At 33.4% G+C, this 16,854-nt stretch overlaps 2 protein-coding genes across 2 annotated transcripts; one reads left to right on the top strand and one right to left on the bottom strand.

The window, feature by feature from the left end:
• Positions 1–910: 910 nt before the first annotated feature.
• Positions 911–6,795, top strand: LOC102803215 (minichromosome maintenance domain-containing protein 2-like). The gene is made up of 11 exons (XM_006824340.3): positions 911–941; positions 1,128–1,267; positions 2,042–2,222; positions 2,759–2,848; positions 3,221–3,378; positions 3,521–3,552; positions 4,031–4,187; positions 4,534–4,676; positions 5,209–5,318; positions 6,145–6,218; positions 6,631–6,795. Exons 1-11 carry the CDS (start codon positions 911–913, stop codon positions 6,721–6,723), a joined length of 1,209 nt encoding a protein of 402 aa, XP_006824403.3. The 3' UTR covers positions 6,724–6,795.
• A 731-nt stretch (positions 6,796–7,526) lies between these two features.
• LOC100367640 (endoplasmic reticulum membrane protein complex subunit 7-like) lies at positions 7,527–16,676 on the bottom strand. Its single transcript, XM_002741013.4, has 4 exons — positions 16,357–16,676; positions 11,159–11,417; positions 10,073–10,153; positions 7,527–9,239 (listed from the first exon to the last, which is right to left on the bottom strand). Exons 1-4 carry the CDS (start codon positions 16,548–16,550, stop codon positions 9,108–9,110), a joined length of 666 nt encoding a protein of 221 aa, XP_002741059.1. The 5' UTR covers positions 16,551–16,676; the 3' UTR covers positions 7,527–9,107.
• Between the last annotated feature and the right edge of the window lie 178 nt (positions 16,677–16,854).

Raw genomic sequence — 16,854 nt, 5'->3', positions numbered from 1 at the left:
CAGGTAAGAAGAAAACTAAACTTGCAAACAGTCTCTTATTTGTTTGTTTATTTGTTAATTATGTGAGTGTATAAGTGGCGATAGCCAGGTTATCACGAAACAAACAAGAGTCTTGTGTTCTTTGCATAGGTTCCCTTGCTATTAATATTTATGAGCATTTCAATGACATCAAAATTTGGTGTAATTTACATACAAGTATTTGATAGGCGGAGCATGCATACATAAGTTTATCTCCTTTCAAGATGATTGTGAATGGCGGGCAAGTGATTGCTAGGACACATACAAAAACAAACATCACACCTGTCATAGTGTAGAGGATTCAAGAATGCATTTGCATTGTATGTGAGTCAAATATAGAATAATCAGATAACTGGCATAGAAGACTGTTCAAAGCTGGCCAGAAGGCGCTTGCCTGTCACAAAATTTAGTTGGCAATTGGTGATTCGATAGACCAACACTCACTAAACACTCACACAAACATCAACTACCTCTTGTTGGTATTCTCAAAGCGATGTATAACCTAGTGCACTTTTAACGCTGTCTTGCAACGCCATCATAAAAAAAATCCCCCATATAAAAAAAAATGATATTGTGAAATGCAAGCATGCAGTGCAGTTTTTAATAAACTATCATGACAAATATTTGTTTATAAAAATTTAACTCCAGTTTTTATCCTGATGCTGATTGGTTGAATATTATTGAGCATGTCATTCTTTGAAATGTTCATTGCTACAAAGTTTTTTGAATGTCTTCATTCTTGTAACTAAAGTGGTTTACAGAATTATGAAAAAAATTATTTGCATTATGAACCACTTGAACACATGGAAACATATACAAGCCTTTTTGTTACAGAGAATTAATAAAATGATATAATTCACAGATATGTAACCAAGGTAACTGTTCTATTACAATGCCATCTTCTGTGCTCACTTTATATGACGGTAAGCTACTCTATTAATGACCTACTAGTTATTCTGTGCACAATTTATATTTCTAAATCTTATTATTTATTCATTCAGCAAAATTAAAGAAATTGTTGAGATAATATTAACATGAGTTGTCATCCAAGGAAATATTAATGTTGCATTAATAGTTAAAGTTTCTAAATTTTGTACCACTTTGTACAGATAGAAAATCATCTAGTTGGAGCTTTGTAGCTAGTTTAGCTTACATATTTGGAGGTGATATAACACCACCCGGCACCTATTTCAGATTGAAACTAGGCATGCTTCTCAGTCTTGTAGAAACACCAAAAAACAATAAACAGGTAAGATTTCAGTTTTAAATATTTTGATATATGCCTATGCCAAAAACAGGAATTTGAATGGATTGTCCTCAATTTGTTCATCCCAACCTGTATCTTGGCGATGCCTGGAACTTTAAACTTCAGACATATATATTCATTTTACATCTTAGGATAGATAAATATATTGTGTATTGGTTGATGGATTTCATTCAAACTTGGTGCATACATTCAACATTATGGGACCTACTTGATGCATGTCATTTGTTTTTTCAGATCAGATTTGAAATGACAACAATTTTGTACTAACAAATTTAAAATTGCCTTCAAACATACAACTACATATGTATCCCTCATATTAACTTAACATACCAGTATTATTAGCATTTCAAGTTTTCATTCAAAATAGTTGACTTATTTTTTTTCAATTTTAATTACTATGGAACAAACAAGGACTTGTTAATCCTCATTCAAAGGTAGTCAAAAAGGGGGACTTATGGATTGATCTCTGTGTGGGTGTATAACCTGATCAAAAATGCATCAAAATCACTCATTTTCACAATTCTGAAACCAGATGTCAGTTGTGCGTGGATAGATTAGTTTAAACTTTGTACACAAATTGAACACTATGGGGTCTTTTATTTTTCAGATTGGTTTCAAAATGGCCGATTGGCTGTCATATTTTGTTTTTAAAAATATATTTTGGTAGTTGTAAGATATCTTGCGCCTATGATACAAACAGGGACTATGTCATTAATTTACCTTGAATTACCCTTATGCACTGATCTATATTAATAGAAAAGTAAAGTGTCAAGATGTCTTCATGTATTGGCTATTGGTTGTGATACTTTAGTGATACACAGACTGTTAACATTTGGAGCATCATTCTGTAAGCGTAACATACAACATTCTGCAAGTACTTCACTCTTCACATCAGTTACAAAAGATAACCATGGTACTGGAGCATGTACAATTGATGGTTAGTTCAATAACCACAAAATTATTCACCCCTGTGTGCACCAAAGCCACTTTTTGGCGACTTTCACAAAATAAATTTTATCACGAGCATAGCTAGGTAGCCATTTGAATTTATAGAAAATACATAAAAAAACAGGAAAATGTTGCATCCAAAGTTTTATGGGGGAAAATTCCAAGGGTTGCTCTAGTGTCATTGGAAAACTGCCGATATTTACTAGATTATTCCTATATGGTGCGATGTTATCAAATTTAGTCTTCATATTGGGTACTCTTGCTTTTTAATTGTATTAAGACTTGAATATAATTATGTCTGATATTACTATTATTATATTTATCAATGCTTTCTCATATTTTTATATAAATCACAGAGATGTGTCTATATGGTCAAACTTAGTTGTATCCAATATTATAATAAATAAAATATTTGGTTTATGTTTACCTCTATTGAGATTCGCTATTAGTATTAGCAGTACATGTACAATGCAGTAGCTAAGATCTATCATTCATAAAAATAATACTTTTAATTCCATTACACAGGGGGATCTTTGCTGCTAGCTAAAAATGGTATATGTTCACTTGGTGATTTAAGTCACTATAGAAAAGATACCAGGGAAAAGCTTCTACATGGTCAGTGTATGGTAGTTATTGTACCCTTACAAATACATAAGCAGGAGTTATATCATATGTGAGAACAAGGTTATTCGAAAAACAATCCACTTAATAAATTTTGAACAAAGGCACAGTCCTTTCCTAGTAAATAGGCATTGATCAGTACAAAAATGAGAAATGCAGACTGTTCAGAACAAAGAAATAGTAATTTAGTGGACAATTAAAGGATGCTGGTGGGAAAACTGTCTAATTTCAAAGGTGAACATCACACTTAGATCAATGAGTTGTATATCTTCAATTACCTCACATGATGTCATAAAACTATTTTAAATGTAAACATATGCAAAAATGATGAAGACTTGATAATTTTGATATATTTTATTATTTCAGTCATGGAGAACAGTTCCATATCAGTTGATATTCCCAGGAAATTTAGTGATGCAGCACCACAGAAACAAATGGTGTTACCAATACTATGCAATATATGGGCCTATACATACCCTAGCACTGGAAATCATAAAGGCATTAAGGGAATATTCCAAAATCAGGTAATATTACAGAATTGGATGAGGATTGGAGAAGAACAAATTTGTATGACACTTTATAACTTAAATTATAGATTAAAAAATAGATCATGCAAATATGTCAAGCTTCATTTGGAATAAAACATTTTTCCACTTTTTTTTTCAGGACCTTGGTAACATACCCAACACATTTGCTGAGTAAGTATATCTTGTACACAGTTTGTGATGCTAATATCCATCCTGGTTGTATACAGGTTTAAACATTTCATTCGGATCTGTTTACATTCATATACACCAATGTGACATTAAATACTTACATGTACATGGTATGTATATTTGGCAAAATATATATTGAAAATTAATCAGCAGCAAATGTCACAGGCATAATATTTCATTCACCAAGCACATTCATGAGGAAATAATTTACATGCAAATATTGTTACTTAATCAGAGCTTTTACAGTCCTAGAATACACTGGTAAGTCCTAGAATTTGAAAAGTAAGAGTCCTGGAAAGTGGTCTTCTGAAATCCCCACTAAAATAAAAAGAAAATAGGGTTTGGATGAACAGCGAACAAATTAAAAGTTATTTTAGTTATGAGAATCATTTAAAACTAACACATAGATCAGCTTCACTCAGCTATATTGGTTATAATTGCTAATTTGTTTATGTAATAGTACATTTGGTATGGTATATGTATGTGACAATCCAGATACTACAAGGGATGACACTGCACAACAGACATTAATAAACCAAGTATTAACTGCTGCAGTTTTAGATGATAAACAACAACATACTGTACAATCTATCATTACTTATGAAGATTTCAAGAAGGTAATTATAGATTAAATCTTGTAAATAGGTTTACTGGGGTAATTAATGGCTAGGCCAAACATTCTTTCTGAAATCATGCAATCATTGTACATGCGATTCACAATGAATTGTAGGAAACTAGAACTGTAGTTACACAAAACATGACAATGTCGGCCTGAACATTTTGCAAACAGCATTTAATCAAATCTGCAAAGTTATTTTCAAACAGTCACTTTTTGGCAGTCAGAGAAACATTATTAGTCAGCTTTTAAAAGTTGTTATCACATTGGTGACTATTTTGGTCGCTATGCAATTGAGATAAATTGCATTCAACCAGTGCTTGTCTAAACATTATATCTTTATACAGTTTCTGGACTATGTGTCTGAAATGCATGTAGAATTCACTTCATCAGCTGAATATTTAATCAAAGGTTATTTTGTTGGCAGTAGAAGAGTAAGGTCTTCAGGTGTACATGCCACACCTTTCCCCCAATCAGCTATGAAAGCAATGTAAGTCCTGACAAATAAAATTGATTCTAGTTTACTAGTAAATTGTAAGGTGATTTGGTGTTATATAATATATGAACAACAACATACTGTACAATCTGCCATCACTTGTGAAGATTTATACCCCTGGTAGATTAAATCTTGTAAATAGGTTTACTGGTAAGGGTAATCTACTCTACATCTACTCTGAGTTACATGCAAAACAGAAAGAAGCATTGTCAATGAGCTGAAAAGTTTAAGCTATTAAACTTTAGTCTAATGATTGACCACCTACTCATTCCACTCAAAATAAACAAAGTAAATCTGACATTGGACTAATTACGGAAATTGTAAACTTGTGATCTATGAATTAAAGAATGTAACAATACAAGATTGGATTTTTGTGGTTTATGCTGATAAAGCACTTTATCATATACATCTGCACTTGTTATCATGCCCTACAATACTTATAAAAATGGCCCATTCAAACTGTACATGCACAAAGTAGCAGATACCAGGTACAAACATTCTTAGCCTAACCTTTGCTTTATTATAGTGCCTGTATGGCTTCTGCTCATGCAAAACTAAGTTTAAGACGTGAGGTAGTAGAGGAAGATGCTGTACTAGCTATTATGTTGTATGAAGAATCCGTTACAGCGAGATATGGTCAGTGTTTTAACATTTCAGTGATATATGTGTTCAGTATCCAAGTCAACTGGTGTGTGTGAACTGGGTTTTCAAAAGAAAAGTTGTGAAACCTTTCTAAACCAAAAACACAGTTTTTTAATAGTAGTGTAATCAAAAGGTATTCTTCCAATCAAAATGAATAAAAAATCCCTGGATCCCAGCTTCCCAATGTACATTTCTGCATTTTTTTTTAAAACCGATGATCAACAGCAACCTTAGAACATCAAGGGTATGTGGAACATCCTCTGCTAACCAATGTGTGAGCACTTCTTTGATGAATGCCAGAGAGCTAGTTCTTAATCAATAAATAAGTGCACTTATTGAGTCTATTCCATCACCGTCCCTCAAATGGTGTTGAGGGACGGTGATTCCATACACCCTACCCCCACTTCTCAGTATTCCCAGGCCACAAACACCAGATGACTGTGACATACAATTGATAGAAAAAACCCATCTGCTCAAGATAGGAATTCGATGATCTTTCTTTCAAATTGAAGTATGATGAAACTATCGGCACATCATTATTGCCATCACTAAATTTGATTCAAGTTGTTTTTAATTAATGGCGACCCACGTCCTCTCAAGAACAGAGAGCACAGCTTGTTATATACTTTTATATACATTTACATTCAGTGGTTTGCCTGTTTCTATGCAGTGATTTTAGACAATATTTTTTTAGTTTCAAGGTAACAAGTCACGTAGTGTAAACAATACATTGCCTCTTACACCACCACCCCCTTCAATTAGAATGACTCAAGTTTCAAGTGCAACAGTTTAATTTATTAAAGCATGTCATCTTTTGCAGGATATTCAGTTTTAAGTGTACAGCCAACACCTCACTTTCAACAAGATAACTTACCATTATATGTTGGTAAACAGGTAAGTATAGTTTTCTCAAGACACCCAGTTTCAAGGAAACATTTCTTCAAAATGCCTTCACATTATGAACAAATCTTACATTTTGGAGAGCACCAAGGTATCAATAGCCTCTGAATTTGTATGGGATCCAGGATAGACTGCAGAACAAACTAAGCTTTGTGAGAAATGTGTACTTGTGGTTTCTTATACTAGTTCCTCACTTGTGGTTTATATACCAAAAACAAGTCATTGGGAGTTTTAGCCTATCAATTGCCGCTGTGAATATGTGTAGCTTATTATCGGTAATTTGATGACATGAACACAGAAATTCTTAAAATGCCTATTAGCTTATTTAAGACAGCTGTGTTACAAAAGATAATTTGCATTCAAAACAGATTACTAACAAACTTTTAATATATATTTTTTTTGGCAGAATGATCTTAAAATGCAGCAGTTTCAAGTTCAGTTGACAAGATTTTGTTTATCACATGCGAGTGAACTGAGCAGCAGATTTACTGAAGAATGACCAAAAAATATCCCAATATATGTATATGTCAATAAAACAAATGAATTAAATTATTATATTCAATTTAGGAAACTTTGAAACTATTTATCTATGGTTTAGAATTCAAACTTTATGAATGATATATTGTCAGTATACAATAAATGCATGTATTAAAATTGATATTTTAATGTTAATATTACATGCATGGAATTAAAATGGGTTGCGAGTCACCAACTGTGTCAAATATTTTGTGTGTAGTTGAGGGAACTGTCCGATCTAGTGCCAAACACATGGGTTGCTTAGGACTGCTGTAGTTCAGTCATTTATGTTCATGTGTTAGTCAATGTTGGTGCATAGTTGATACACAAGTGCCCATGTTTTTTCCCTGATCAGAATCAAATTGGTATATCAAAAGTTCCTAATTGAATCATTAAGTGTATTAAAACTTGGTACAGGCACAATATACTGGCAACTCAAATTGTTGTCAAATTATGCATATACTCGATACACTCAAGACTATTTTTGCTCACAGATGCAACTTCATAATTGAAGATTGCTGACTGGCAACCATTTTGGTTGATTGACATACTAAATTTTCACATTTTTCTTCACAATTTGCCTTAAATCTTAAATGCACATTGTGAAATTACCAGGTACATTTTTGCCCAACCCTGGTACACATACAATTTGTTACTTTCATATCATAGACTTGAGACATACAATTTAGTAATAACCAAATACACTTGGCACATGTGGAACATTCTTGCAATCCTAGACATGCATGTACACTCACACTGCATAGAACTGAAACATACACTAACAGATATTTCCACAAAAAATTCATCAAATAAATAATTTCTGATTTTTCATTTGTTACATTTGTACAATAGAAGTGGCTGTGACATTCTCAATGGCTTGTTTTGGAATATGATTGTCAATGTTTAAATACAGCATTTTAAGAATAGATTAAAGGATTAAGTTCAGGTTAACTAACTACAGGTTAAAAATGTTGAATTGTGTACTGCACAAAAAAGGTAGTGTTTTATTATTCTATTAAAAACATAATCTGGTCTTGATTCTTCTACTGAAAGACTTGTACAAAATTACCAGGATATGTATGCCTACCTAAAAGTAAATCTGAACACATTGCCTAGCTGAAAGCATCCGAGAATAACAGAAATGAATGAGGGCAAAAACGACACAATCTTGTGGAGCAGTGAAATACAACAGAATTAAAAACAGAAATGCAATTGTCTATTCATGGCTTGATTTTCAATTGTGATGGTAATAAATTGTCTCAAAGCAAAATGATCACAATGTAAAAGACAAAATACCTGTCCTACATGATATATAAATTTCAGAGAAAAATGTGAGGATTCGTCGATACTAAAATTGTAATAGTACCATCTGTAGTAAACTTTTAATGCCCATAATCATTAAAGGCGATGGCCATCATGCCACGCATTCGTGAGATATGGGTCCCATACGAAGGACCGTTGCGAAGATGAGTATAAACTGAGACGTTACCAAGCTTTAACTATGTAATTTCTTTGGTGATTGGAAGAGTCACCGGCGGTAATTAGAGTACGTTGTGCCTTAGTCAAAATATGTACTTGTGATTTCCATGAGGATAGCGCATTGAATCATTGTTTATCAACACAAATGTCGCACATGTATGACACAATGACCACTGTTCTTTAAATTTACATTTAATAAAAGAAAAATTTGTATTTCTGCGTAATGAAGAATCCCACAATTCTTTTACGGTACATACTCTTTAAACAGTGTTGTATTGGATGAGAACTGACAGAATCAAACATTTCATTAAAAGGTAACCTACCCTACCTTGCCACACAATTGACTAAGATTACTGGATGAAGAACACTGAATACAGTGCCTTCAGAAAATTCTTAACAATTGTATGTGCAACCTTTAATACACTGATAATAAAAAAAAAAAAAGAATATATTTCAACTGCACACAATGTAATAGATGCACCAAAAGTAAACACAGTAAACCATACAAATGTATATAGAATTAATGTATGCTTTCAAGATTTCAGAAAAAAAGATTTAGAATAAAACTATTATGACACGTAAACATCATTCCAAGATTGTATTAAATTGTTAAATGATAAACAATTGAGCATTTCTGTAGATGATATACATACTCAACTGAAGAGTTGTGAAATACATCACAATAATTATTGGTAGACCTGACAAACTGTAAAGTAGAACCAACACAGTACATTGCATAGCAAATTTACAGATTTATCACAACTTCTACTCAATGAAGCAATTTTTTTTGTCCTGAAATAATTTTCATTGACTGAAATGAAAATGGTAGCACTTGTCTGATCGATGAATGCACCACCAATACCATGTTTCTGAGCATTTAAACATTGTTTATGGTTTTCTTTTTCCACTCTTGCTTTTTTCTTTTTTCTTACCACCAGGAAACAACCATCCAGTGAGTAATTCTGACATATCAGGCAAGTCTTGTTTTGGTGTTAACATATTCATAGACGACTGCATTTCCTACAAACAAAATACACCAATCAATCAATTTATCAATGAATACTACCGGAGCATTCTTGTACAAAAAACACAAAACAGGAAAAAAGTTACAAAAATTGAAAAACCAGCAACTTTGCAGTCGAAAGAGCTCCGCTGTAATAGTTAACTGCGAGTTGGAAACATAGGGTGGAGTGATGTTAATAAAGTTTGGCACCATAAAAGAAACTGTTCATTGTATTATTACAAGTTTGAACAAGCAGCCTCTCGGCTGAGATAGCTCCGCTGTTAGCAATGCACATTTCAATTAAAGAACAGAAGATATCATTAGAAAATGAACAATATGCATAGTATCAATGCAATGGGACTTGGTGTTTTCAACAAGAATTCAAAAATATCACTTTTCACCAAAAATGACAAAAATATTCATCAAAATTGGAGAATTGAAGATATCATACAAATTAACTAATTTGAGAGTGGTCCACATGTAGTACCTATACATGTAATATCAAAGCAATTGGACTTGCGGTTTTTAACAAGAAGTCGAAAATATCACTTTTTACCAAAAATGACAAAAATATTCACCAAAATTAGAGAATTGAAGATATCATTACAAAATGAACAAATCTGAGAGAGGTCCACATGGAATTAAATTGATCTCATTAGCTGGCTAACTCTCAGTTAGAATTCTAAGCTTATTTATTTGCAGACAAAAACATTAGAATGCTGCCTAGTATTTAGAAAAAATCTTTGATGATGTACCAACTCTTCCATCTTTGATATATACATGTATATGTATTGTGTATAACTATAGGTATCAAACATTATAAGGTACCTATGGTTACATATATACACACCTTTTGAACTTCTGGATCTGAAGTGTTCATCATTTTTGGCAGTATAAAGAGAAGTACAAGAGGCAATACCATCATGAGAACCTGGTGAAATGAAAGGTTACTAGAAATAAATTTACAATTAGAATTGTTCAATATCATCACAACCATACACATACATGTATGTACTGGGTATGTCTGAAATAAAGTACTATTATTGGATAAATTACATAAATATTCCTACAAAGCTACATAGTATCAATATCTTTTGTTTTAAACCTAAATTGTTGCATCCAAAATTTGTCCTCATAAGCTGTGAAATGAACCATTAGAAAGGAAGAATTCAATCAGTATATCAGGTTTTTTTCGAAACTGGGGAATAGGGGCACAGCGCCCTGATACTCTCGGCTGGTGCCCTCTTACCGAATTGCTGATTGAACTTTCAAGTCATAAATATATTTCTCAAGCTGCCGTACAACATGAAATCTGCTGACAATGTGTCTGGACACCAAATACACTAAAATTACTCCAAAAATATTTTAATACATAGATACATTATTAAACCGGCAGAGAAACCTTCCAATATGGAGTTTCCAGGTGGATCCTCCCATGTTGTTTCTGTGCTAGCTACGCTCGTAAGATTTGATATAGTTAACATGAAGGGTCAGCTGACTTGTGAAGCAAGAGTTCTCGAGACTGGATGACCTTTCACCCACCGATGCAGGAGCTTTGACAGAAAGGTCGCTTGTTGTTTTTGTGTGTGCTCCCTCTTGTTCATTTTTTCTAGAAAAAACCCTGAGTATATTGTAACATGTAGTGGCACTTGATTTATTTGTATCTTGTGGCAAGGGCATGTGAAAATATTTCTGATCTCAACTGTAAAAACATCCCATCATAATAGAATCAGATAGATAACTCTGGTGGTAAGTCTCTCACACACTCACTGATATATACCATCAATATTGGCTATCCACATGTCCAGGTGTTCAGCATGTATTAATTTATTACCGAATTTTGTAAGTTACTCGTGATTCAGCTATGAAAATAATTATTCTGCCATGTCAGTCAAGAATAAAATACAATATTTGCAATTGTTTTACAAGCACTTACCATTGGATTCATTAGAAAATCTGTAGCTTTCCACTGCTCTCTTTTTTGAAAGTAGCTGGTCTGTCCTTTTGCTTTTAATCTTAGTGGATAACTCATTGTCACAACAGATGTACTTTGTACATGATTCAGTTTCCTGGCTCGCATTTTCCCCTTTGATGTTATGTCTACCCTGGCTGGTTCAAATGAATACGTAGGATTGGCTACTTCTATTACATAGGAACCAGTAGGCACATCGTTTACACAAAAAGTACCATCCGACCTAAACACAGATATTCATGCTGTTATTAATGTTATAAATGTAATCCATTCATTATCTACATGTTTCACATTCATAAGTTTCATAAAAATCGAAGCATGGTTTTTGAGGTGAATGACTATCAATCTCACAAATCAAAGCCCATAATAGCTAATTATCACTTTTGAGACTATTTTTAATATCACAGTTCCTCAATTACTTGCATCCCTGTGTTCAGGAGAACAATTTTTAGCACATCATCTAGAGTATTTTTAAAAAACAGGGTCTGAAATTTGGAAGATATTATGAAAGAACATAACATTTTTCAGATTCATGTAGCAAAATGAAATGAGATGTTATATTATGCAATATATTTAATGTGGGACTGGTTGATGACCGGATAACCCGTTTTTAAATGATTAATTCATGGTTTGAAATCAGTAAGGTATTGGTGGCAAAAGTGAAATCACACAGCCATTGCAGTATGAAGTAAGGTATTATCAATCATAGTAATGTGCATTGTGAGCCCCCATCCACCACTATCCCATACATGCATGCATGCAATAAACATTACAAAGAGTGTTAAGAATATATCATGGAGAGAAAATATTCTCACTTTGTGATAACAGGAATGTTGGCAATGAAATTCATGTACATTTTTAATGAGCACTTGTAGAAATAGAATATCAATGTCATAAGTCATCAATATATCATATTTTATTTATTTATTTATTAACACACAACATCCCCGGGAGGGGATGAAAAGGGTTACAAATCAAATATTAGTAAAAGAAAAATAACTACCTAAAAAGTAAGGGTATAAATTGGTATACGAGGAATGTGTTACTGGCTTAGTTTATGTAGGTGCTGCTGTCTTGTATTAAAACAGTTTTTTTAAATATTGCGCTAAAGGAATTGACATTTTCTCATTACTTAGTAATGATATGAATTTATTTTCATTACTAAATTTGTCAAAATTTGGTATACATTTATTAGCTACAATGTAAAGTTTTGATCTTATTTCCTTGTAATGAGGACAATTTATGACAAAATGTTGTTCATCTTCAACATGGTCATTGTCGCACATATTGCAGACTCTGTCTTTAAAATCCAAACCTATATGCCGGCCTGTTTCAATTTTCAGACAGTGGTTGCCAAGTCTAAATTTTGTTAAGGATTTGCGAAGTTCATTGTTTTTCATAATTGTTAAGTATTTTTCTTGTTCAATTTTGGTTTTAAAAAGTTTGTAGGTTCTTAGTTTATTTTTAGAATTTGATTTTTTCCTATTGTCATTATTTATTTTATTTTTCCACTCAGTTGTAAACTCTTCTTTTAATTTCTCATCAATTGTTTTTAGTTTTGATAATGAGATTTGTTTGTTTCATTTAAAAGATAAGAATGGTTTATATTTTTTAATATCAAATCAAGTCTTTTAAACCATTTACTTTTAATAATTTTATTGACATAGTATGCTTCTTGAAGTAGAGTATTTGTGGAATTTGCAATACGATTGGCATATTTTATCATTTGTTTCTTAATAAAAAAGTCAAGAGGTAATTTTCCCAATTCACTATATATTGCCATGATTGGTGTATTTTTTGAGATACCAAGAATGTACCGATAGTATGTAAGCCAGTGTTCTCCACAATCCAAATTAGCTGGTGGGCGGCCTAATTAGCATAAATTTGCATATCAATTTGCATATCATTTACATCAGAGGTACATTACTTGGGGTTTGCAACTCGCATAGTACTGTATGGTGACATCATGTCAAGATCCCATTCAAGTCTCTTCTCGTAGATAGCGAGACTGAGGCTACGACCTTCTGACATGACGCATATCAATGTTCAAGGTTTGTAATGAAAAAAATAAACTTTTCTTGTCACTATCATAGTGAAAAATGTAATACATCGAAAATGTACAGAAAATATAGTTCTCGTAATCAGTCATATCGTGGGCAGCTATTTTGATCCACCTGGACATCCCAGTATCCTAGTTACCTCGGGCATGCGCATTTGCATTTTTTCTGAGTTGGAACGTTTATGCGAGAGCGAGATTGTGACGGGATCTTGTTATCATGTCACCGTAGTTACAAACCCCAAGTAATGTACCTCTGTTTACATACAGAATTCCCGCATTTATGACATGAACTGCAATACACACTAAGTTATTTACTATTCTCTTTTTAATTTAATTTAATTGGAACATGTTACAATTTTTTGAAATACAAACAGATTGATCACTATCAATATTTACGAAATGCAAAAAGTTTGAAATCAGTGATTTATGCGTTCGCAAATTATTCTGCGTTCATGAAATGCAATTCGAGTAACCAAGAGCAAGTACAAAACATAATTGAGTTATAATGTAGAAAATATACGAGATAATTTGCCCACGAAGCCAAAACGGACAATTTGTCAAAACAAAATCCATAACAATTTTATTTGTGGCATCAGTACTCACCCGTGCCGACGGACGGTAAGATGCATTTACGCATGTACGGCCACGATACGTTGTGTTTTCACACATTGTTTTGAAATTCAAGAAAAAAAATGCTAGCAATCGGCAAAATAAAAGAATCTGATATGTTCTCGAAAGATTAGACATAAAAAATAGATAAATTGAAAAAAGTACGTGGAAAAGATAACTAAAATATTATTCAATTACAAATACTCGCGGTAAACTAATCCAGCAGCCATGTTTGATGTTTATTACCGCTTTCCGAATTCAGTACACGAACACCCAGAATGCGATGTTCCCCTATGCAACTTAGATACTAAATCGTTACAGCGCCAACAGCGGTGGGTAGCAGACGGTCGTTGAATGGGGTAGGCCAAAAGGTCATCAGTTTGCCTTCTCCATGCTGTTTTCACAATGAAAATCGAGCGAACGTTGTAAATACGGCTAGAATTTAAATTTTTGTTCGAGTTTACATGCAATCTGCTAATATATTTGTTTATTTTCTGTGCATATACATTTCGTTCGTATTTACTTCTTTCTTTCGTGACGATTATTAAAAATACAGCTGTAAATTGAAACCACTGTAGTTGCGTGTCGGGGGCATTAAGTGGCAACAATGTCGGGCGACAATGAATTCAAGCGATTGACACATTGCCATGAATACACTTGATAACTGCTTGCAGACTTCCAATGGACATTGTTTATGTTTGGACTCTTGAAACAATAGAAAAATAAAGGGTTGGGCAACTACTCTTTTGTTTAGGCTTGGGAAGAACAATGCAAGCTTTTTACAAATAATTTCAGCTGGATGTACGTTGGTGGGCGGGTGTTGAGAGTTACTGGGCGGCCGTAAAACTTGATGGGCGGGCCGCCCGCCTAAAACCCCTTGTGGAGAACACTGTAAGCTGAACATCCTCTACAATTGATTTTGTAGAACTTTCTTCTCCCCAAATCATAATGTCACTCCCATACACAATAACTGGTCTGATAAGTTTATCAAATAGTGACAGTAGTATGGACACGTCCAGATTACCAGATCCAATTTTGGTCTTTAATGAGAATAAAGCTTTTATTCCTTTTCTTTTCAGGTTTTTCATGGCATCTTTAAATTTACCATTTGGGCTCATAGTTAAGCCAAGATAATTGAAATCTTTAACTATATTGATTTCTTTTCCTTCATAAAACAATATTTCCTTGTTAAGGAGTCTGTTACACTTATTGAATATCATTATTTTTGTTTTATCTGTGTTGACAGACAACTGCCATTTTGATGTGTAGGCTGATAATTTATCCAAACAGTTTTGTAATCCCTTTTTGGATTTTGAAAGAATCACAATATCATCTGCATAGAGAAGGCAATTAATGGGTGTGTTGTGTAGTAGCTGCAGTTCTGTAGCTCTGGATTTCGCTGGTGTCCGTTTTTGGCGTTTTCTGTTGCATCGGTAGTCTGATTCGGTCGTCTATTGGTAATTGCGAAATTACCAATAGACGACCGAATCAGACTACCGATGCAACAGAAAACGCCAAAAACGGACACCAGCGAAATCCAGAGCTACAGAACTGCAGCTAGTTGTGTAGCAGTGTAAGATTTCATCGCCCACGGTTTATGAAAATGCTGACAGTAATCTATTGTGTGATCAGTGAGGGATTCTATACTTATCACATTATATATTTCTAGGAATGGGTCTACATGTACCAGTACATGTATAATTAATTGGTTCCTCCAGATTTTAACTCATAGTGAGTACAGTTGAAAGCGAGTTCTTTAGATAACATGTGTACTAATACAAACAAATCTAAATACCCCATGAATTTTAACTTTTGGCCCATGTACAGCACCAGTTCAACATATCAAAACATCTTAAAAAATGTTCTTCAATAAAAAGGAAATCATTTTTGACAACAGACTGACTATTGTTTAACTCCTTATGTTTGTTTCAAATAAGTTTGCACAGCAGCAACTTGACTTGAGTCGTGTCATTTCAATCACAATCAACTAATGACTTGATGTCCACAGTTTGTATTGTATGGTTATGTTAGTTCTATCTTTAGTCAAATGATAAACTGGTCAGCGGCATTTCACAATTATTTGTGGTCTACTTCTATTTTTTGAAAGAGTAATTTTGAAAACTGTGGTCACTTGGAACTTTCAACACAGAGGAATATTTTTATAACTGTTTTCAAAAACTATTTACATTTCATACTGTTTCGTGAGGTGAAAATCGGGTTAGGTCTGAAATTGGATTATCAGTTTGGATTTGAATTTGTCTACAATGGGGTGATTCCTATCTAATTTCAGATGAGACTCCACCGGTCATCCCCGCGGAGTGTGATTTGAACTAATAATGAAATGGTCAAACATTGACAAATCTTTCCAAAACGCACATTTCAATGGATCAATGAACTGCATCAGGATTCGGTTGTTGACCACGGCGTCGCTCACAATCACAAGGTAAAGTTCAATATGCGTGTTGACTAGATGCAGCAATTTTGTACCACTTACTTCAAAAATCCGATGAACAAGCCACCGTCTACAAGAATACGAGTGTGTGGTACCCATTCTTGCGATTTAGCACCAGAGACAGAAACTTTCCCCTCGATCTTGTACGTTTCCTGTGCATGACTACCTACGTCATCGTCTGCAAATACCAATTGAAAATTAAGACTACACAGCAACACTAAAAACGAAGGTAACATGTCCCCTGGAGAAATATGTTCCAAAATGTGTTCAAATAGTAACAGAAGTGATAAATCGGGATCTCAAACTCATGTGCGTCGATATAAACCCAACTCTTATTCATTTACTCGTCATTGTACCGAAAGCGAGGCTAGATTGCAGTATTATTTCATAGGGGTAGTTATTTTACTAAAACGTAAGTATTTGGAATTAATATTTAAAATAAGACAATAGTTTGTTTACCCTTTATCTAGATTAATTACACAAACTATGTATTCTTTTTATTTATAATACGTAACACCAACAGTTATGACTATATTAGTA

This window comes from Saccoglossus kowalevskii, chromosome 4, assembly GCF_978046115.1.
Source record: "Saccoglossus kowalevskii chromosome 4, keSacKowa6.1, whole genome shotgun sequence".
NCBI lineage: Eukaryota > Metazoa > Hemichordata > Enteropneusta > Harrimaniidae > Saccoglossus > Saccoglossus kowalevskii.
Note: the sequence above shows the minus strand (reverse complement) of the source record. Positions and strands in the feature narration are given on the sequence as shown.

What these genes read in the sequence shown, in the direction of transcription:
- LOC100367640 (XM_002741013.4), bottom strand. Translation starts at nt 16,550, where the DNA reads ATGTTACCTTCGTTTTTAGTGTTGCTGTGTAGTCTTAATTTTCAATTG. An exon ending in ATTTTCTAATGAATCCAATG is followed by an intron (nt 10,154 to 11,158) that starts GTAAGTGCTTGT and finishes TCATTTCACCAG; the next exon opens with GTTCTCATGATGGTATTGCC. An exon ending in CAGATCCAGAAGTTCAAAAG is followed by an intron (nt 9,240 to 10,072) that starts GTGTGTATATAT and finishes TTTTGTTTGTAG; the next exon opens with GAAATGCAGTCGTCTATGAA.
- LOC102803215 (XM_006824340.3), top strand. Translation starts at nt 911, where the DNA reads ATGCCATCTTCTGTGCTCACTTTATATGACG. An exon ending in TGGAGCATGTACAATTGATG is followed by an intron (nt 2,223 to 2,758) that starts GTTAGTTCAATA and finishes TCCATTACACAG; the next exon opens with GGGGATCTTTGCTGCTAGCT. An exon ending in CATTATATGTTGGTAAACAG is followed by an intron (nt 6,219 to 6,630) that starts GTAAGTATAGTT and finishes TTTTTTTGGCAG; the next exon opens with AATGATCTTAAAATGCAGCA.